Source organism: Canis lupus, chromosome 2 (genome assembly GCF_011100685.1).
Source record: "Canis lupus familiaris isolate Mischka breed German Shepherd chromosome 2, alternate assembly UU_Cfam_GSD_1.0, whole genome shotgun sequence".
Classification (NCBI taxonomy): Eukaryota; Metazoa; Chordata; class Mammalia; order Carnivora; family Canidae; genus Canis; species Canis lupus.
In genome coordinates this window covers 48,078,380-48,101,836 of record NC_049223.1, presented here as the reverse complement: position 1 = coordinate 48,101,836, position 23,457 = coordinate 48,078,380, and the positions used below count along the sequence as shown (strand labels likewise).

At 36.5% G+C, this 23,457-nt stretch overlaps 1 protein-coding gene across 2 annotated transcripts in view; it reads right to left on the bottom strand.

Moving 5' to 3' along the window:
- The window catches only part of IPO11 (importin 11), a 200,996-nt gene that overhangs the window by 26,873 nt on the left and 150,666 nt on the right, over nucleotides 1-23,457 (bottom strand). The window contains exons 28-30 of one of the 2 annotated variants that reach the window (XR_005355599.1): nucleotides 11,145-11,240; nucleotides 4,163-4,247; nucleotides 224-365 (exon numbers count right to left, since the gene is read on the bottom strand). Coding sequence is in view for 1 of the 2 variants with exons in the window: in XM_038530703.1 (XP_038386631.1) it covers nucleotides 4,163-4,247; nucleotides 11,145-11,240 (181 nt within the window). In the remaining variant the exon portion in view is untranslated. The remainder of the gene's footprint in view (nucleotides 1-223; nucleotides 366-4,162; nucleotides 4,248-11,144; nucleotides 11,241-23,457) is intronic. The other variant, XM_038530703.1, reaches the window with a different exon arrangement.

The following is a 23,457-nucleotide window of genomic DNA, read 5'->3' as shown; positions in this document are numbered from 1 at the left end:
AAACTTCCAAGTTTCATGAATATGCTACAAATTTAAAACTAATGTGGTATTTATTACTTACTCTAAATCTTCATAAACTTGATAATAAATATTAGACATAATTATACATAAATAATTTCTTTGGACTATAAGCTCCGTTCACTGCAATATCCTCAATTTCAAAAATAGTGTATCATGTAGTAAGCATTCAATAAGTATATAAAAAACTTAAAATAATACTTACAATAAATACCCAATGTTACAAAATAATGACCGTCTTTGTGAATTATCATTAATGTTCTCCCTGAAATTGCTCTCTCTCAATGGACATTCCTCAAGTTCTAGCTCTTGATTAAGTTTTTTCAGTAACTGCAAAGTATATTTAACTGTTAAAGTAAATGGACAAATTAACAAACCATTAGTTTCCAAGCCATGCTTATCACAGGGACACGACAAATTACACTTAACTTTACAGATCTAATTCCAATTTCAGTGACCTATGGTTGCTGAGCTATGTTTTAAGCTGGTATATCTTTCCCGCAAACATGGTAGTTCCCATTCACTGTGCAGTTTCAGCAAAATGGTGTGTGGGATTTCTCAAAACATTTTTAAAAAGCTATAGAAATTTTAGAAATTAAAGTCATAAAGAATGGGTCAGACTGGGAGTCAAGAAAGCTCAGTTCTCATTTTGTTCTTTCCCAAAACCTGTAACTCTGGAGTAAGAGGGAACTTCTCTGTGCCTTGGTTTCCTCATCAGTATCTGGCCATAAAACTGTTACAGGGGTTAATAAGACTCTAAAAAAAAATCCTTTGAAAAAAGGATAATGTTTATTATGTAGCTATTATTACTTCAAAGTCCTGTAAAATGATGATGTTTGGATAGACCATTACTTGTGTTATGCTCCACTAGCACAGGTAAATGAGAAGTTAGTGTACTTTTGTTTTTAAAGATTTATTTATTTTAAAGAGAGAGCAAGGGATTGAGTGTAGCTAGGGTGGGAAGAGCGGGGCAGAGAAGGAGAAAGAATCTCAAGCAGACTCCATGCTGAGCACAGAGTTTGACGCAGGGCTCAATCCCATGATTCTCACTCAGATCACGAACTAAGCCAAAAAATCAAGAGTCAGACACTTAACCAACTGCAGCACCCAGGCACCCCAAAGTTAGATAGTTTTAATAATGTTTAAGCTTATATACTGACATTACCAACTAAAGCATCTAGTAAGTATATATGAAAGAAGCAGATCACCAGAACATTTCTGGGGCTTGAACTGAAAAAATCTGACTTAAAAGTAGGATCAGAAATACCTCATTAACATAATTTTACCTACTATATCAAATGTTTTATTAATAATGCTTTCTTAGCCAGTAACATCAAGTTGCCAGAAAGTATTAATAGGCTCAAAAACTTTTATCTGGAAAATATATCTATCATAAATGTCTCATAAGTCACACGTCACAAGAAAGAAATTATAAGCAACTTAAAATGTTAATGTATTAGCTTAATTCTTTATGGAAGAGGTCACACAATTACCATTTTACTCCTGGAGCAAAGTGGATAGGGAAAGACCTTAGAAATGAAATGAAATGCTTCAGCTGCAATGGACCTTCCATTAGTTCCCCCCAAATAAGCAGTATAAATAGGAGCAGGATCAGAGAGCAAGATCAAGATGTGTGGAAAGCTGAATAGCTTTCCTGAATGTAAATTTCATCCTTATTTTAAAACAAACTATGAGAATGCTCATAAATACATCAACCAAAGTCACCTGGCACATGCAAATCATCCACTTTTCTGAATTACAGTCACTGCTGCTATCCTCTGCTAAGCAGCTACTGAAATGCAGACACCACATTTTAGGGACTTGAAGACAACTACAGCAGTAAGTAAATCAAACTTTTAATTATGTAATTGGGGAACTAGAAAAGTAGTTATACTTTTTCTTCCTTGTAAGTAAACATTTTCATTTTAAAATGAAAAACTCTTTGACACTAGATTGCTTTTTCTTTTAAACAATAGTTCATAATTATCTACCAGCAGACACTTGCCCCTCTGAAATTACAACCAGGACACACCTAGATAGTTCTCAAAAAAAAATTCTAATGTTTAAGACAGCACAGTTAAACAATGATATAATTATTTAAAAAAAAAAAAGCCCGTATTATTTATACTGGTAACCCTGAAGATCCAGTGAAATTAATATTGTTATGTTACTGAAAAGTTACTGAAAAATTATCATGGTATTCATACTTATTCAAGGCTGAGGTGTAATCGGCATCAGACTAAGATTTAATTAAATCTAAGGCCTGGAAATCTTAGTAGAGATAATAGTATCAGTCTACATCAGAAAGCTACTGTGATGACTAAATTGAAATAAAATCAATCACTGGAAAAAATAATGGTTGTTCTGTAAATTAATATTGCCCATGATTGGAACAAGATTGATAAAATAACCAGCTCTCAAACTGTATTTAAAATCACAAAACTGAATAAAGGAACTTTAAGTTTTATTTCTGAAACTATGCTCTGACACTGCTCTTTAAAGTAATATTTCACTTACTTTCGAAATCCATTTAGGAGTAAAATTAATACTATAGGACATTACTGAGGATTCTATATAGGATGAAAAATAGATTTGAGTAGATGAACTGGCTAAGGGCCGATCGAGCAGACGAGATGACGTGAATAAAGTGTGTATAGGGATCCCTGGGTGGCACAGCGGTTTAGCGCCTGCCTTTGGCCCAGGGCGCGATCCTGGAGACCTGGGATCGAATCCCACGTCGGGCTACCAGTGCATGGAGCCTGCTTCTCCCTCTCCCTGTGTCTCTGCCTCTCTCTCTCTCTGTGTGTGACTATCATAAATAAATAAAAATTTTAAAAATCTTAAAGTGTGTATAAAAGCTGAGGAATGAATAGAAGCAGAATACCTGTTACTCATTTACAAGTTTAGAATCTTATGAAGGAAGACATTTTATTTTTTTCCGTAACATCAATTATATATTCAATGCTTTAAAAAGTGGAAGTGAGGAAAGAGAAAACTGTTAGGCTATACTGAAATGCTATCATCACTCTGGGAAAATGCCAAGGAAAATGCATTAAATTGTCGCCCAGTTTAAAAGAAGGCAGACGGAGCAGCGCAGTCTCAGGTCCACCCGAGGCCGAATGAAACCCCGCGGGTCAGTGTGGCAAATTCACGGAGAGAGTATCATGAGCAGACTGAAACAACAATCACCCGTGATTACTAGGTGTTCAGCAGTATCCCATGGCCATCGTATATATGGACTGAGTAAGTCATACTCCACCTTTGAGGGATATTACTGTTGTCCCCAAGTACAAGTCAGGCAAGAAGAAGGCACAATGCAACTAGTAACGGTGAGGCCAGGAGGCCAGAACAGATCCCAAAAGGAAATGGGAGAAAGTCAACCAATGTAGCTTTTTTATAACATATGTCAAAGTAAATATTAAAAGTTCAAGATTAGGGATCCCTGGGTGGCGCAGTGGTTTAGCGCCTGCCTTTGGCCCAGGGCGTGATCCTGGAGACCTGGGATCGAATCCCACGTCGGACTCCCGGTGCATGGAGCCTGCTTCTCCCTCTGCCTATGTCTCTCTCTCTCTCTCTCTCTCTCTCTCTCTGTGTGTGTGACTATCATAAATAAATAAAAATTAAAAAATAAATAAAAAAAAGTTCAAGATTACAAATAATTTTAAAGGCAGGATATTTGAGAGGTTTCTGATTTTGCTGTTGTTGTTCCCAGTTAACAGTTAATTTAAAGGAATTCCTATAAAGGCTTATAATCACAAAAAATTCATTGTGCAAATTCATGAAATAACGGAATGAAGCAATTTCAGGAAATCTTCTCAAAGCTGAAGACTGAATATTACAACTTAAATGAGTGCTGAGGGTCACATGTTTTCTGTAAGTGGAAGAACAAACTTTTACTCTGCTAAAACAAGAAAAAGCTATTTCAGATTAAGAATCAAACTCTACTTCCTGTCCTAGGATTACTGGGAAATAATCTGTATCAGGAGTTCACTCCGAATTTCAAAGCTCAGCTTACATTAATTTTATAACAAGGGATGAGCAGAGAGATGGAGAAATGGATGAACCGACCAAGAGATATTTTCAGATCTAAAGAATATAATAATAAGTGGTTTTCCCAAATTTTAAAAGCTATTTTTCAACTTACCATCTTTTTTCTCTTATCCTGTTCTGTGGGTGGTTCTTCATCTTCTGTGACTTTTGGTTCTTCCAGATGAGACATTAACATACAGCTACATTAAAAAAAAAAAGTTTTAAATAAATAAAAAAGTTTGTAACATGTTAAAACAAACCCTGAAAGTCACTGAGAACATGAATGCTTCTATGTACCAAAATATGAGGAATAGCTAGATAAGTTAGATTTATACTTTTAAGACTTAATTGCAAAAATATACCTCACTTTTTAAAAAAGGGCCACACCAAAATATTTTAGAACATACTACTTGAGAATTTAGGGTAGCAAGTTATAAGAAATTTATGTATACGTGATTTTTAAACCATACATCACTTGACAAAGCAACCTGGACTCTTCATTTAAAAAAAAAATGATACTTATAGATACTTGAAATTAAAACTTCTCTTACCACCAATCTTCAAGTCTGTGATTATACGTGTTTTATAACAATAATTTAAACAATAACATCATTAAAACAATATTAATTATGCAATAATCTACTTTGTGCTCCAAATTACTATGCTACAAGGAACTTGTTCCTGAGAGCACTTGTTCTTTCAGGACAGTTATAAATCTTTTTTTTTTTTTTTTTTTTTATCTGCACCACTGCTCTTCACCATTAACAGAGATAATAGAAATGCAGTTTCCTATTCAGTCAATAGTTTCTCTCTTCCAGGGAGACAAGAAATAAATATTGTCTAGTGAATCAAATTGATGGAATAAACCCAAACCTCACTGCTTCCTAATTTAGAATAGTAGAATTCAGTAATTTATCAGAGTCAAAGGTTCCTAACCAATAAACTGTGGCAAAGAAAGCTTGGTTTCACTTATGTTTCATAGCAAGTGCAGAGGAAACTAACTCCTGACTCAGCTGTGTAAATAACTTTTAATTCAAGGTTCAAAACAAGTGCTGACACCAGAAACTTGGTCCAGCTCACTGTTGCAGGGGATATGAGGGTCCCATTCTCCCTATTGCCCACCATTAAAAAAAAAACAACTTTTGAAACGATGACTTCTGACGCGGTCAGCGCATACTGGTGCATTCAAATAGTATAAAACCCTTAAACTACAATCAGAAGCAGCAAGAGTTTAACTCCTAACTTACTGCAGGGTCTTAACCTCTTGAAGCTGCAATGCTTTCATCCATCACGACATAATATGATACAGCACAACTAGCTGGCCAAGGGAGTCTGGCACAAAGTCAGAAATAATGACATTATTATCCCAGCCATGACGCTATTTAGTAAAGTGAAATGTCTAGAAAACAATCTAAGTCCCAGTTTCTATTTTAGAACCGAATAATAAGAGGGCGTTCCTTCATGCTAGCCATTTTATGGCTGCTGCAGATTTGAAATCTAACTGCAGTGAATTTGTATCTCCAGGGAAGTATGCTTCATGCTGCATGAAATTCCTTCACATTACTAACTCTGTTAATTTACCTGTATAGTAAAAACTCAGTCCTCCTCTTCCTAAGTTAAATGATTTATCGCATACACAAGAGTATATTCTGAATATAAATACATTTACACATAGCATTTTTTTTTCCAGTGACTAAGAATTATTTAGAGGGCAGTATATTTTTCCTTTGCAATTCTGCAAACTGCCTTCATTTGGGTCTCTGGAAAGTGTAAACTGAGGGGAAAAAAAGTGAATTTGAAGAACCCAAAGATAAAATTCTCTCCTACAGGAAAATTTCCAATTAAAAGTCAAATCTTATTTTTTTTTTGACAAACATTAAAGACAGGGAATTATGTTTTACATAAAAGGCATGATGGGAATTAATAGATTTCTAATAAGCTAAGATATGTGGGCAATAAATGTAATAATAATAAAAGTCTAAAATAGGGACAACTGATATGTGAACGTAGGCAGCCAGCCACCTCTCACATCTTACATTCACTAACTAGATCTGGGAACTCTAGCCAGCTAAATCAGAATCTGTCCCAACAACAAACTCCAACCAATGAAACACAACCAATAGTGTTAGCACACAACATGATACCCTTTAAATCATTTCTAATTTAAAAGGTTCATTTAATCTAAACAAATTCACTTCTGAATGTCACAATAATACTAAAACTGACAGCATTATTCAATTGGTCCCTGAAGTGGACACTTCAGTTGGTCACGTAACTGTCCTCCTTCCTTAAAAAAGCCCTAAATATGTCCAGTTCCTTCCTCTTTCATGCCTTTATATGCTTCCATGTTACCATTTACATCAGCAAAAGCTGATCCCAGCCCTAGTGATAGTGGCTTGACATGCAATCATGGCAATCGTATTCTGCTAATCATGATTGCTTTCAATAGGTGCATGTTTAAGAAACTCTAGCCACTTATACATGAAAATCCTGGTTCACTCCTCTTTCTACTTCCCAAACTTTGGCAAGCGGTTGTCAATTTCATTTCCCAATGTGCCTAAAAACAAAATAGTATTTCAAAAAAAAAAAAAAAAAAGGCAGTCACTCTAACTGAAAACAAGTAGAAGGGAAATCTCAAGCCTCATTAATATAGTTTCCTGGTTTAAATATATTTTCCTGGAATTAAACTTGACTAGTGAAAATACAAACATGTAAAGAAATCAATACAAAACAATGAAAATGGACCACTATTTTATGCCTTATACAAAAATTAACCCAAAATGGATTAAACACTTGAATGAAAGACCTGAAACCATCAAAATCCTAGAAGAAAACAAAAGTGATAAGCTCTTTGGGTGATGATTTTTTTTTTTGGATCTGACTCCAAAGTAAAGGAAACAAAAGTTAAAACACACATGTGGAATGATACATCAAACTAAAGACAAAATTCAGAGAGAACAGAATGGTTGTTGCCAGAGTCGGGAGAGTGGTAGGGAGTAGACAAAATGGGTAAAAGGGATCAATGATGCAATCTTCCATAAAATAAGTCAGTCATGGAGAAATAATACATAGCACGGTAACTATAGTTAGTAACACTGTATTGCATATCTGAAAGGTGCTTAGAGAATTAACCTTAAAAATCCATATCACAAGAAAAAATATTTATTTAACTGCGTATAGTGATAGATGTTAACTAGACTTACTAAGGTGATCATTTTACAATAAACACAAATATTGAATCACTATGTTGTACAACTAAAACTAATATAATATTACATGTCAATTATACCTCAATTTAAAAAAAAAAAAGAAAAAATCCCAGATATTTAATCTTTGAAAATAGATTCTAAGTGGATTCATTTTATATACTATTCTTAAGAAATACCAGTATCAAGACAGTAACAGCCAACTGTTAACTACCCAGCTATCTTGGAAGATAAACTTTTCTACTACATAAAAAGTGGTACATCATAAAAGCAAATAAAAATGCATCTCCATTTTTCCCACATAAAATGTTACCTTTAATTTTTAAAAGCATATGAAAATAGTTATGAATACGTATTAAAGCACAAAAATAAATATAAGTTGTTAGGTGTAAGCACCATAATCTTAAACAAATTTATATATGTCACATCCCCCAAACTATAAATACTTGTCAAATGTCTAGCCACACCCACCTGTCATCAATTCCTGTCAATCCTTTCTCTACAATCTACCTCAAAGTCACATCAACAATAGTGTAACAGCTACCTGAAGGGCTTCTCCATCTTCCAGGCAGTACGTTCTCAATTTTTAAAGGGCATGTGAATCATCCAGGGTTCCTGTTACAATGCAGGTTCTACTGTCCTAGCCTCAAAAATTCTAATATAATGGATCTGGCCTGGAGAAGGGAAATGTGCACTTTTAACAAGCATCCCAGGGTGTTTCAGTGGTCAAAGACCACTCAGTGTGAGCCTTTGCACCCCTCTCCATCATCCTCTACAATGCATTCAAGGCACCCTTCTGAACTAGAAATCTGTTCTTGGCATGTCCACGCTTTAAAACTGCCAATGAACCTCCAGTGACTATACACCCTAGTCCAAGACCTTTTCAAGTTACTTTACTAGTTGGCTCTAATCCACTAATATATTCTCAGAAGTTATTCTCAGTTTCTTCAGAACCCTTCTTCTTCTGTAGCTGGTACTGCCCCACTGGTGCCTATTTCCATCTCTAGGTAGTAAACTCCTGCAGGATAGAGCCTCAGCTGCTTCCTCACATAGCACAATGTCTGGCATAAAGAAGTCTGAATAAAGAGAGGATGTCAACCTGGTTTCCTTATTGGGGTTAAATGTATCACTTTAACTGGACCACAGGATGCTGAGATAACTGGCAATAATATGTGAATAATATGTGAATTTGTACACTGAGTACAGCAGATTGCCCTCCCCAATGTGGGTGAGTCTCAATCAGCTGAAGACCTGAACAGAACAAAAGATCTAATTAAAAGAAACTCACACTCTTTGCCTGTCTTTTAGTTGAAACATCAGTCTTCTCTGGCTTTGTGACTCAGACTAGAACTTACACCACTGGCTCTCCTGCTTTTCAGGCCTTTGGACTTATACTGAAACTATCCATTGGCCCTCCTGGGTCTCTAGTTTGCCAACTGGAGATCTTGTGACTTCTTAGCCTCCATAATTACAACAGCCAACTGTTTATAATAAATCTATTTACATTTATGTTGTTATAAATGTAATAATTTGGGCAGCCCTGGTGGCTCAGCAGTTTAGCGCCACCTTTAGCCCAGGGTGTGATCTTGGAGACCCGGGATGGAGTCCCATGTCGGGCTCCCAGTATGGAGCCCGTTTCTCCCTCTCCCTGTGTCTCTGCCTCTCTCTCTCTCTCTGTCTCTGCCTCTCTCTCTCTCTCTCTCTGAATGAATAAATAAAACATCTTTAAAAAAAATAAATGTAATAATTTACACATGGCATGCTCTCTCTCTCCCTTTATATATGTATCTCCTATTGGTTCTACATGGGAAACCCTGATTAACATACTGCATATAGAAGTAAAACAACAACAACAACAACAGGGGTTTTCTTCCTTTATTCTAATTTATTCTATACTGAGAACAGAAATTCAATAGACCTAAAAATATTAACTTTCTTTGAATAAACTGCTCCAGTAAACAGGAAGAGGAAGCTGGAGGCTAAGTTAACTACATAAGTAAATATTTTATGTTTCTTGAGTGCCCTTTTCTGAAAGTCTATTTACACCCTATCATCTATCCGATGGACTATAAATTTTAGAACTCCATGTAGTTTACAAAAAAAAAAAAAACAACCCTATGCAGTTCAGAGAATTACGGAATAGGAAGATTATCAAAGGTCTATTCTAACCTCTCATAGAAACCTAACAAAGTGATGAATAGAGTTTCTCCACCATGCTTCCCTACCCCGGGGTAAAAAGCAATCAAACAATTCCGGGGGGGAAAGAAACAGTGGTTTTTAGCTCCCAGCTACCCAGGGATCCCGGCCTTCCAGTCTGGGCCTCTGTAGTGTGAATCCCAATAATGGTCTCCTACTCAGTCTACTTTCCTCATGCCCAACATCTTCCTTTTCCAAACCAAAACTTTCTTCCTGGCTGAGCCTGGCACCATGAGTCAGAACTCCATGCAACCCCTCCACTTATCTGCTGTGTGTGTCACTGCACATTTCTGAAGCTCTGTATCCTAATTTTTAAAGTAATGAAACTGCACTCGTTTCTAGACTTTATTTCTTACAACTTCCTGATTCTCATCCCTTCTACTCAGACCATGCTATAATTTATGTCCACTTCCTATATCTTAAGTCTTATCCCTTCCTGAAGACTCTAACACGCGGTGCCTTTTTCTTCTCTTTCTTTAAAGCACAAGCTAGAATTCTACTGTTTTGTGTGCTTTGTTCAAAATATACATAATTGTCTTTACTCACTACCAGTGTTTTCATGCTGCTATTAAAACATCTTCCCCCTAAGTAAATTATATATTCTGAAGATGACTGGGAGCATTTGATTATATCCTAAATATTTCACAAATAGTTGTAAGCTTCATCACATATTATGCATAAATATATAATATTTATAGTCATGTGTCATAAATCCTATTTCAACTTTAAAAAAAGCCTGAAAGAAACTGCCTAATGCATGGTTTCCTATTTTGGTTGTAATCAGAGGAGTGTGAATGAAGTTTCTACTTCATCTGAACTCTTACATTCTTGAAAGCAAACTTACATGCCAGACACATTATGTCTACCTACGTTTAATAAGATTCAACAATATAAATTTGCACTCCATGTTTTTCAACAACATAGGATTCAAATGACCACCTTTCCCATTTCCTATAGATTCTTTATAAAGAACAAAGAAAACGGGCTCAGTGTAATACTGACATAAAGTGGCTTCAAATTTCATTAAGTCTTACTTATTATCATAATATGACACACGCTCTTTATAACAGTAAGAGAAAAGGTACAGCGATTCTGCGAACTATAAAGGATACAATGAAATGAAACTTCAAATTAATAGTTATGTAAGTATGAGACTCTCAGCATTCTTGATAACATGATTTTAAATATTCCCCCCCAAAATGTCGTTCTCTTTTAAAACCAGTCAAGTACCACCTGACTCTAATATGCGAAGGTGCCAGGGATGCTTCTATCAGGCAAGTACAAATGCAGGATGCTTACCGATCCTCTTTTCCCCATAACCAGCCTATGGGGCAGGGGGAACTTTGTTAATAAAAAAAAAATTAAAAAAAAAAGAACATATTCAAATATCTTTAAAAAAGGAATTTACATGTTAACATACACATGGATTATTTTTTAAAACCCTGATGTCAAATCACATAATTACTATTTAACTAAAGAAATCCAATTTGTCATTTCACTTCAATGACAGCTGATCTCAAGATCAAACTAACTAGAGGCAAAACAAATGCAACATTTTCTTTGTAAAAGACAGAATTAAAAAGTCACTGCATTATGCTTACATGGTGGCAGCAAGAGCCAACATGCATGCAGGACAATTAATCATTCTGCCCACCGCAGCCCAGGTCAAATGCAGTCAGTTAAACGATCACCTACTCTTTGTAAGTTCCTGTTTCAGGATCTTCTGTCATGACATCATGCAGGCCCTCCACTGAGATGTTTATGATCCCACAGAATTTATCTTGGATGACACTAAAGGAAAAGAAAAGCAAAACACATTAAACTGGGGTACTTTAACAGGTAATTCCTTTTTTGCTTTTTCTTTTTTTTCTTAAGATTTTATTTACTTATTCATGAGAAACAGAAAGAGAGAGAGACAGACAGACAGACAGACAGGCAGAGGGAGAAGCAGCTCCATGCAGGGAGCCCGATGTGAGACTCGATCCCGGGTCTCCAGGATCATGCCCTGGGCCAAAGGCAAACGCTCAACCACTGAGCCACCCAGGCATCCCTCAAAATATATTTCTTGTAGCAGAAATTTTACCTTTCCATGTGACACTAAAAATTTCTCTTTCATTAGAGTATTAGTGTGTTTAAATACTAAAAAGGTTTGGAAAAGGAAGATGCTGGGCATGAGGAAAGCAGACTGAGTAGGAGATCATTATTGGGATTCACACTACAGAGGCCTAGACTGGAAGGCCAGGGTGCCTGGGTAGCTGGGAGGTAAAACCACTGTTGTTGTTTTTTTTTTTTTCTATCAGATAGGAAACACATATTTCAATATTCTTTAACTTATTACTTATTACAATAGACCTGTGTTGATTTTATAACCAAAAAAAAAAAAAGATACAAAAATGCTGAAGATTAAAAAATCTCTCCTCTTCTGAAGATAATGCCAAGAAAAAGAAGACGAGCTATAGACTGGGAAAAAATATTCATAAAACACACATGAGAAAGCACTTGAATCCAGAACACATCAAGAATTCTAAAAGCTCAAGAAGAAGATAACTCAGCAGCTCTTTCGCCCACGGGTAGTGCTTTAATAAAATCACCTTTTTACACTAAAAAGAAAAAGAACTACTCAATTTAAAAACTGGCAAAAACTTCAGACACCTCACTGAACAAAATGTAAAGATGAAAATATGTTCAATACTACCAGTCATCAGAGAAATGCAAATTAAAACCATAATGACATTTTAGTTAAAAGCTAAATTAAAAAGAAAGCTAAATTAGAAGACTAACAATACCAACTGCTGACAAAGACGAAAAACAATAGGATTTCTCATAATACAGCTTGTAAGAATTAAACAACAACAACAACAAAAACCCCAGCACATTCATTTTAGAGAACACACTGGCAGTTTTTATAAAGTAAGCATACTCCACACGCCTCAGCAATCCCATTCCCACCTATTTACCCAAGACCAAAACAAGGAGCCTCGGATCTGTATGTAAATGTTCATGGTAGCTTTATTCATAATAATCCACAAATGCAAATGACCCAAATGCCTATCAACTAGTGAATGGCCCAACAAACTGTGGGATACTTACTCAATGAAATGGTTGTCAGTAATAAAAAGGAACTAAATATACATGCAACAACTTGGATAAATCTCAAAAACATTACTCTAAGAGAAAACTGATTCAAAATGCTACAATACTGTATGACTCCATTTATATGACTTTCCGGAAAGGCAAAATTGTTCAGTGGCTGCTCGAGAACGGGACACAAGGGAACTTTATGGGATGACAGGAGTGTTCTGGATTGACTATGGTAGCAGTTTTGCACTGTCAACATCTGTGAAAACTTCATGTGTAAGCAGTTTTACTATACGTAACTACACTTTAATGAATAAAACGAGTTTTAAAAATTGGTAGTTCTTAACCATCCACTGAAACATGAAATTATACTATTTGAATTTAAAACTGAATAAATCAGAACTCTTAGCTCCAGGGAACTACTAGAATCATTCCTACAAGACACATATCATGTTTCTCATTCTGCATTAAGATAGATGATTACTTTTTTAAATGTTCAGTAAAGTAGTACCCAAGTTACCATATTCTGGGTCATGTTCTCACCTTTGTAAAGTCGAATTTTTGGTCTGTACACTCAAATGTGATCAGATTTTAGACAACTAAATCACCAGTTGGACAAAATAATAACTAGTTGATATTCTGATACATGTTAATGGGCATATAGTACCCTATTGCAGGAGTATATATTTTGTAAGTCATTATATTTCCTTTATGTAAGAACTAAAATATCTCTCAAGAAAGACTCACACAATCTACTTTATTCAGTTCAGGGAACAATACTGTAGAAGAAAAACTAGGAAACCAAAATTCTGCCAAAGAGTTCACCCACTAACCGTGTAATCCCACTGAAGTTAATTAATTCAGTTCTCTAGGTGTTGGTCTCCTTGTCTGTAAAATGAAGGCTAGACTGAAGTAGGACAGGTATGTGGAGGGGATAGAGAGATTTTCACTTCCCAGCAGAGTAATTCGCCACTAATCCATTACAGCATGCGAAGGCAGGCAGGTTCTGGAATTCCTTCGCAATGCAGGAGTATCCCGGATAGCTATCAACAACTGATCTTCATTAGCTGAAAAAGACAAAAATCCTCCAGACTACAGCTGTTTACCAGGCCTTTCTGTCGGTATTATTTAGGGACAATCCATACAGGCAGCTGCCTTCTCTACACACATCACCTCCAAGCTAGGAAAACTGGTAAAATCATAAGAAACCAATGGAATAGGGGTGCCTGGGTGGCTCAGTGGTTGAGCGTCTGTCTTTGGCTAAGGTTGTGATTCCGGGGTCCTGGGATTGAGTCCCACATCGGGGTCCCCACAGGGAGTCTGCTTCTCCCTCTGCCCATGTCTCTGCCTCTCTGTTTCTCTCATGAATAAATAAAATCTTTAAAAAAAAAAAAAAGCAAGCAATAGAATAGAATTCTGAGTACTGTGTATTTTCTCAAAAGACTGAATGTGAATCTTAGACATCTGGCAATCTGAGTGTGACCATACTCTACTAGGTGGTTGGAAGGTTAATAAGGAGGGAATGTAGAAGAGAGGGATTACACAATTTGACTACACAGCTCTTGCCTAAAGGCTTAACTTCACACATTTTTCATGAATGGTGACTTTGTTTAGAGGACATTGATGGAACCAAACTAAAGCGTGAAGAGTTTGGAAAGAAATCTAATGAGTTCTGGAACCTGAGATTTATGTAAAGCCAAGGGTTCCAAGTAGTAAATGACTGACAAAAAGAAGAGTTAAGAAAATTAAAATAAAGAATGGAAAATGATACCCATGGAAGCAGACTGGACACGCCAGAGGATACAAGTCCAAACTCTGCTCAGCTTGCCCATGCTCGCTCAGGCTTGGAGAAGTCAGTCATGCCTTCAGTGGGGTTACCCTGTCCTGTTCCCTTCCAAGCCTCCTCCGGTGGGCTTTCCAGCTCTACCAGCTGAGGGGCTAGGACACATGCCTGTCAAGTAGGGTAAGGGAAGTGTGGCAAACTCCATCAGTGGGCAGTCACTGTTCTTCGTTGGAGCGTGACTCATTCGGAACAGGACAACGGAAGCAGAGATCTAGGTATGGGAGGGGAATTAAATTCCAGCAGACAGGGAAAACCGTGCTTGCACTGGAGCACCTATTAGGTGCCAGAAGGGGTGGCCACAGACTTCAAGTTCAGAAAAGGGGAAAATGACTACGGCCCGGAGTAGAAAGGTCCATGAGCTGGTTCTGAATGGGAAGATGTCAAGAGGAGACTCTCAAAAAAGGAGAATGAAGGAATGAAGAGGGGAAATGGGAGTATCCATGCCACGTTCTGGGAAGTTACACAAAAATTCTCTTCCAAGCATTGAGGTTCAAAAAAAAAAAAAAAAAACAACATCTCAATTCCACTCATTAAGCAGTATGGGAAAAGTACCCCCAAATAACAGGGATAACAAAAAGCCAAAAATGGCTTGTACTTCCTGGCATGTGCAACATATACTTAAAGTAAATACGCATTAAGAAGTTGAGATTTTTTTCTCCTTTTATAAGTTATAAAAATGTTCCAAATGTGTAAATGCAACATTTGAAAATGAAGCCTTCGAAATAGATTGTTTTACCCACAGTATTTTTATAAAGTTTTGAATATTAATCAAATAATCACTTCACTTTTTAGTCACGTAATATTCCCATAGCCCTTGTCTTTTATAAATTAGGAATCAACCTTGTCTTCCTATAATCTTTCTTATTCAAATGCTTTAAAATGTGATCAGACATTTAAAATGGAAACAAAGCAAATTGGAGCTATAAACCAGAAATGAAATAAAAATAGGTTTGGAGGATAAAAGGCACTGTACTTGGTTAATCTTATATGTATTACCTCTCTAAATACAAGAATTAGGTGTTTTTTTGTTTTTGTTTTTTAGAAAGGAACAGGGGTGAAGGGCAGAGGGAGAAAAAGAGCTAGAATCTCAAGCCGACTCCACACCTCGCATGGAGCTTGACATGGGCTTGACCTCACCACTCTGAGATCATGACCTGAGCTGAAATCAATAGTCGGACAGGACACTTAATAGAGCCGGGCATCCCTGTATTGCTTTTGGTTTTTTTCTTCCTTATGTGCTACATACTGAGCAGTTATAAGCTAACACTTTATAAGCATTCTTCTCGGTGTGTCATCTTTTAATGTCCTCTCATGCACATTAGTCAAATCTGGTGTCCAATCTGGTGTGTGGAATGTGGAAGAACTGAAGGTAGCCAGAGGGAACCTCGTAATTTTAAATCTCACTTGGTTCTTAACCTCTCAAACCTGGAGGGAGCAATCTAGAGTCTGAAAGGAGCAGCTAAACTCCCTGCTAGTTTATATACAGCTTCCAGAGCATAGCAGAAAATTCAAAACTTAAGAGGTTAAAAAGGGGGGGAAAAAAAAAAAAGCTGACTATTGAGCATTCCAGCCCAAACCATACATCCTGTTATAGTCCCAAGGTCAGATTTCAGAAGACTGGCTCAAGGAGTATTAAAAAAAAGGTGGGCTATTATACCAGGTTACCAATTTATTTACAAAAAATAAGTGATTAGAGTGTCATATTGCTCTAGCCAACCCCTCCTGGTGAATAAGTCACCATGGATACGTTCATTCATTTTAGTCAATATTTTATGAGTCCATAATGAGTTAGAGATCATGGTAAGCTCTAGGGATTTTAAAAAATAGCCACTTCCAAGAAAGTGCAATGTAAAAAGGGCAGTCTCCTCAAAAAAATGTAATTGGGAAAAATGGATAGTTATATGCCAAACAATGAAACTAGGCCACTTTGTCATACCATGCACAAGAATAAAATGAACTAAGGACTCAAATGTGAGACCTGAAACCATAAAACTCCTAGAGGAGAGCACAAGCAGTAGTTTCTCTAACATCGACGACAATATATTTTTTTTTTAAATAGGTCTCCTGGGGCAAGAGAAGCAAAAGGAAAAATAAACTAGAGACCATATCAAAAAAAGCTTCTGCACAGTAAAGGAAACAATCAACAAAATTAAAAGGCAACTTATGGAACAGGAAAAGATATCTGCAAATGACATAACCAATATAGGGTTAGTATCCAAAATATATTAAAAAACTTACACAACTCAACACCAAAAAAATAATCCAATTAAAAATGGGCAGAAGACAAGCACAGACATTTCTCCAAAAACAGGGCCAAAAGACACACAAAAAGATGCTCAACATCACTTGTCATCAGGGAAATGCAAATCAAAAATAAAATGAGATATTACCTCACACCTGTCAGAAGAGCTGAAATCAAAAACAAACACGAGTGTTGGCAAGGATATGGAGAAAAGGGAATCCTTGTGCAATGTTCATGGGAACGCAAACTGGTATAGCAACGGTGGGAAACAGTATGGAGGTCCCCAAAAAATTAAAGTGAAATTACCATATGATCCAGTAATCCCACTGCTGGCTATTTATCTGAAGAACATGAAAATACTAATTTGAAAAGATGTATGTACCCAGATGTTTAGTGAAGCATTATTTACAACAGCAACATTATGGAAGCAACGGAAGTATCCATCCTCAGACAGATGGATAAAGATAATATGGTATATGTGTACAACAGAATACTACTCAGCCACAAAAAAACACTGAAACCTTGCCATTTGCAACACACGGATGAGTCTAGAGTATAATGCTAAGTGACATAAGTCAGAGAAAGACAAACACCATATGATTTCATTCATGTGAAATTTAAGAAATAAACAGGAAAAAAGAGACAACCCAAAAACCAGACCCCTTTTCTCCAATTTTTAAATGTATTACTAGTTTCAGAGGTGGAGCTCAGTGATCCCTAAGTCTTATATAACACCAGTGCTCATGAGATCACCTGGCCACCTTCTTGTCCTTCATCCTCCCACCCCCACACCTCCAGCAACTCTCATTTTCAAAAACCAGACTCTTAACTTCAGAGAACAAAGTGATAGTTACCAGAGGGGAGGTGGGTAGGGGGATGAATGATACAGATGAAGAGGATTAAGAGTACACTATCCTGATGAGCACTGGTTATACTGAAGAACTGATGAATCACTGTACTATACACCTGAACCTAATACAGCACCATATGCTAACTACACTGGAACTAAAATAAAAAAAAAAAAAAAAAAGAAAGAAAAGAAAAAAAAGTTTTGACCTTGGAAGGCACCAGGGAGTTGGGGGTGGGGGGGTGGGGAAGGCGATGGTCACCTCAGGGAACTCAGAAACTAAAGGAAGCCTTAACTTGAAAGGAAGCAGATAACTTTGAATGCACATAGGGTCATGTGTTACACATCTGAATGTGACCTATTCTCTGATTCAGAGGAAAAGACAGAGAAAAGCTGTTTTGTAAGCAAAGGAGCTCATTATGGACTAAATCTGCAGGAAGGACAAAGAAAATAAGCAACAAATGAGATTTTCTTTTTTTTCCTTTTAAAGTATGATATCCTAAATGCTTTTCTCCATTGTCTGGTTATTTCTGACTAAGTGGCACTGATCTGAAGGGAGAGCATCCTGTCACCTGGACGGAACTAAAGCATCACTGGCAAATTATCACTGTCTAATTCTCATCAGTGGTCCCCAAAATCTTGATTGTTCTACCATGACTTGAGATCTTAGCATTTGCAAGTTAACCCATTTTGCACTAATAACATTAGGATTGATGCTCCTTATATAAATAATAGTGAAAGGGAATATAAGGGAAGGGAGAAGAAATGTGTGGGAAATATCAGAAAGGGAGACAGAACATAAAGACTCCTAACCTGGGAAATGAACTAGGGGTGGTGGAAGGGAAGGAGGGCGGGGGGTGGGGGTGAATGGGTGATGGGCACTGAGGGGGGCACTTGATGGGATGAGCACTGGGTGTTATTCTGTATGTTGGTAAATTGAACACCAATAAAAAATAAATTTATTATTAAAAAAAGGATAGATGCTCCTTAAAAAAAATCCCAATTTTGATATACATTTATTTTTATTTCACAATGTTAAATGGAATCCAACTGATCCTATTCACTTTATTAGTAAGGGATTCAAGGAAGCAAAAGGGTGCTTTCTATTTCAGTCTCTTAAATTTCATAAAGAACTTTTAGAGGGTGATCAAGAACTTCAAGCTCGAACAAACCCACCTTTCCCAAGTTACTCCTCCTTTCATGACTTTCAGGCAGTTAAGTCATCCCCTCTTGAATATAATAGCTGCTAACTCTTATCTGCTTACTCCCTTCCTGCCCCTCACAATGTTTTTCCTCCTTTTTCCATTCACCTTACTTCACACTTCCTTCATGAGGCCTTCTCTGGCCACTCCAGCTCACTGTACATGAGCACGCTCTGTCCTTGGAATTTCCAGTAGCATAAAATGCCTGCACTACTCATCTAGCATTAAACTCATGTGCCGTGTAGTTCTCCTTATGTCCTTTTTCATGCCTACCCGTCTGCCCTAAGACTATCAGTTAACTCTACGCAGAAAATGTATTATGCTTATGTTTTATGTCCCACAAGACATTATGCATAATGTGAACACTCAGTAATCATGGGAATTAATGATCCCCAAACCTCAAGAACTGCCCTCTCTCATTTTCTTTTTGCAAAATTATTTTTGCTTAACTCTTTTTGGAATTACAAGTATGGACAGCTAAATTATAAATAACATATTACAACTGATTACACTAAACGTGAGGCAGAAAACAGAGCAGCGGAAGGTGGCCATGTTGGAATCTATTTCTGAAACATTTCAGAAAATGCAAGGAAAGTTTAACATTAGAGATGAAAGAGAAGAATGAAAGTAAAACTGAAGGGAAAAAAGTACTATAGTAATGTGAACATTTTCTTCCTTTTTGTCACACTTTTCCTCTCTTATTTCAGATACTTAGTAGATATGTTAATGTATTCACATAGACACAAGCCACAAACAAAACAGAAAGAAGACAGACTTTTTAAAACATTCATTTGTTCAGTTCTTCAGGTGTGTTTTAAGTGATGTTACAAATATATAAACATTAAATAGGTGAAGGCATGAAAAACTACTAAATATTAAATTATCCATTTAAAACAATTCCACATAGTTTTCAGTAAACTTTTATTTTCTAAAGCTATGGCATTTTTGGGGTATATAAAACTATCCATAGACTGAGAATTGCAGAAATTTCTGCAGAGTGATTTTTCTTTGCTTTTGAAGGCTAAGTATTAAAAAAAAAAAAAAAAATCAATCCATCTTCGTGTTTATTGAATCAACCTAAAAACTATGCTGGCTTAAGATTATTTCTATCCTTCTGTGTCATTATGAATCTAGCCACATCAGTACTGAAGACAAATAGCTCTTGAAAAGAAAAAATAAAACTTTTAATCCCCAAAGGCATAAATAAATGAAATTTCTAATATTCACTGGTTAGCCCAACAATAATTAGGTTGAATGTGAACAGGACTCCAGTTTCTCCCTAACTGTCCAATTTTTATTAGCATTTCTAAAGTGTTCATTTTACATATCTATTTTTCACAGAAATTATCTATTCATCATAGACCATGTGTTTTATATTTTCTAAGTGATGGACTGATATATTTGTATCATATCTTCATCCCCTTTGATCTGGGAAGAAAACCGGCATGCAGAAACACAAAAATTTTAATTACTTTTTCTGAACAGTTTTATAATCAAAAAATGATAATTTGACAGTATTTCATAGGACCTCCAAGAAAAAAACAAATGAGGACCTTAGTCACTCTAGCATTTTCTCTCATCTAACCAGACCACAAATACACTCTTTATACATCACATAAAAATGACTGATGTTTGAAGTCACTCTTGTATTCTCTCTCATATCTTAAATATAGGAAGCCATTGAAGTTAGAGTAATTTAAGAAAATAAGCTTTGAGCATTAAAAGCCACAATCAAATATTCTCGTAACTATACTTCCCTGCTTATATTGTTTACTAGGATTAAGAAGAGAACAGCAGTTTATTAAAAGCAAAGGCAAAATAAGAAAACCCTGACTAATCAGTCTTATTACAGAATTTCTACCAAACCAGAGGCTACATACAAAAGTGGTGATATTTACACTAAAATTAGTTTTTTTCCTCTCTAGATATTTTCCAGGACCTAGCTAGCTACAAATACTTTTGTCACTTAGATGGAAACATATATTCTTTCTACACAGTAATTCTCTGCATGATCATGGAAAAGAGTGTTAATAAATCTAGTTCCCTTGACAAATATTGGCAAGGAAATGGGATAATAAATTCTTGGTGGAAATTCACTAAGTTGTTTTAAAATAAAAGTTTAATTTTTTATTTTTTATATCCAACAATAACTTTTACAAAGGCTTTTTATATTATAAACTATTCCCTAAGTTAATTTTTTGAGGGCAGATATACAAGCAAAACAAAGCTCAGTATCTTTAAGACAGTAAGAAAACTGTAACAATCTATGTATGATAACATGACAAGAAATTGTTACCTTCTGTGATTTTTAGAGAAAGACTTTGCTTTAAGAAACAATACCTGATGACAACACTAAGTTATCATAAAAAGATGATAAATGACTGGTAGACTACTGTGTGGGGAAAACATTAGGCTGAAAACCCTAGCAGTGCTTGTTTTGAATGCTTACAGGAATCACCTGAAAGAGTGGTTCTTGATTTTTAAAAAGGGATATAAGAGGGACGCCTCAGTGGCTCAGTGGTTGAGCATCCGCCTTAGGCTCGGGGCACGATCCCGGGGTCCGGGATGGAGTCCCACATCAGGCTTCTTGTAGGGAGCCTGCTTCTCCCTCTGCCTGTGTCCCTGCCTCTCTCTCTCTCTCTGTCTTTTGTGAATAAATAAAATCTTAAAAAAAAAAAGGGTTATAAAAGAACTTAATAGAGATTTCATAATTATGGGTATATTACCTCACCACTGTAAATGCTAGATATTGTTGATGTTATACAACAAATCATTACAAGGTAATCATGAATATATACCTTCAGGACAAATGAAAAAAGCCAATTATGCTGTCATTAAAGTTATATGAAAAGGTATTTGTGGCATGGGAGTTATAGGCCTGGAGAAGTGCTGTACGTGACACAGCCCAGACTAAACTGAAGATGACATACACTGGAAAACAGTGTTACATGATCAAAAGAGGACTTTGGTAACAAAGGCAAGTTGATGGGGTGGGATCCTTATAGCAGGGGCATGGGTAAGTACCTATGGGACCAATGTGGTAGGAAAGCCTAAAATTTTTTTCAGACCCTTAGAAAAGGCTTAGTCTTTTTTCTCCCATTTTTGCAACCGTTTAAAACAAACATGGCATATTTTATTGTTACTGTTGTGATAATTGAGTAAAAATGCTTCCTGGCTCAAGACAATTCAGTAAAAATGCTTGCTGACTCAAGACCTAGGTATGAGGAAGAGTGTAACCCTGGCATTCTATGTAGGAGAAAGTCAAGAACTCTAAGAGTAAAAGGTTGGTGGACAACAAAGAGGTATCCAAAGATCTTGTTTCCCTACTATCACTAAATTCTACACAATTCCTTCAATGTCACCCTTACTGTGCCCCAACACTTTGCGTCTGGCTATCAACACTGGCAGGCCCTCACTTCCAGGAGCCCATGAGACGTTACCCAGGCTCCTACTCCATCACCTGGGACCTTCCTGATTTCCTCTTATTCCTATTGAAGTTGTTTCATACCAATCAAGTCCTCAAGGACAATCTAACATCAAACATCTCTACTCCAATGCTAGGAGGAAACTGGGAGTAAGTTCCCAATTATTCCAGAAGTGGGATACATATTCCTGAAATTCCACACTGGAATTTTAAGTGTTTTCAAAAAGTATAATGTTATAAATAAATGATAGTTGAGTTCTATACTTCTCATTCGCTATGGGGAGGGCAGAGGGGAGCTTTTTTGGTATGCCCTGGAACCATAACCAACTTTTACAGAAGTCAATGGAAAAAATGGATCTGTACATAAAACTATCCTTCTGAAATACATTTTATTCTTGAGCATTCTCATCCAAAATTTTTTAGTAAAAGGTAGAGAAACACAGAAATCTTAAGTTTCTTCACCTGTATTAATTTAGAATATTACTTGGTTTTAACTTGTGTTTGAGGTGGTGGGGCTGCCTAAAATGTGAAACGATCATATGCACAAATCATACTGCTAAAAATTTCTACACATCTATCATTTCAAATCAATTTTTTAAAGATTTTATTTATTTATGAGAGACACACAGAGGGAGGCAGAGTCACAGACAGAGGGAAAAGCAGGCTCCTCACATGGAGTCTGATGCATGCTCATGGACTTTGGGATCGCACCCTGAGCCAAAAGCAGATGCTCAACCACTAAGACACCCAGGTGTCCCTCAAATCAATTTTACTTAATTTTTAAAGTGTGCAAGTCACAAACAACAGTGTCATGTGAGCCTACATCTTTAAAAGGAAATGCTGCAGGGGCACCTGGGTGTCAGTGGGTTAAGCATCTGTCTTCAGCTCAGGTCATGATCACAGGGTCCTAGAATGGAGCCCTAGGTCAGGCTCTCTGCTCAGTGAGGAATCTGTTTCTCCCTCTCCCTTTCCTCCTCTCCCTCTGCCCGGGCTCCCCACTCATGCTCTCTCTTTCCCTCTCAAATAAATAAATAAAATTTTTAAAAAATTTTAAAAAGGGAAAGCTGCTGACAAACTAGAATGAGTACTTAAACCATTAGGTACAACTATAGCTCCATATATAAAATATTAATAAGAGTAAAGTTTTCTAGTTGAGCCTATATGAATCATCAATTAGAAGCTATATACATAAAAACAAAAGAAATCTTGATAAAATTTCTAAATTATCTTCTTTGAATTCAAGGGAGTTTTGCTGTAAGGTTAAGATAAATAGTTTGTTTATGGATATTTCTTAACTTCAAACAGTCACCTATGCTGCTTCTAACATCAAGAGGATGTGGTTTAGGTGGTGAGGAAGGGAGACATGGAAGGG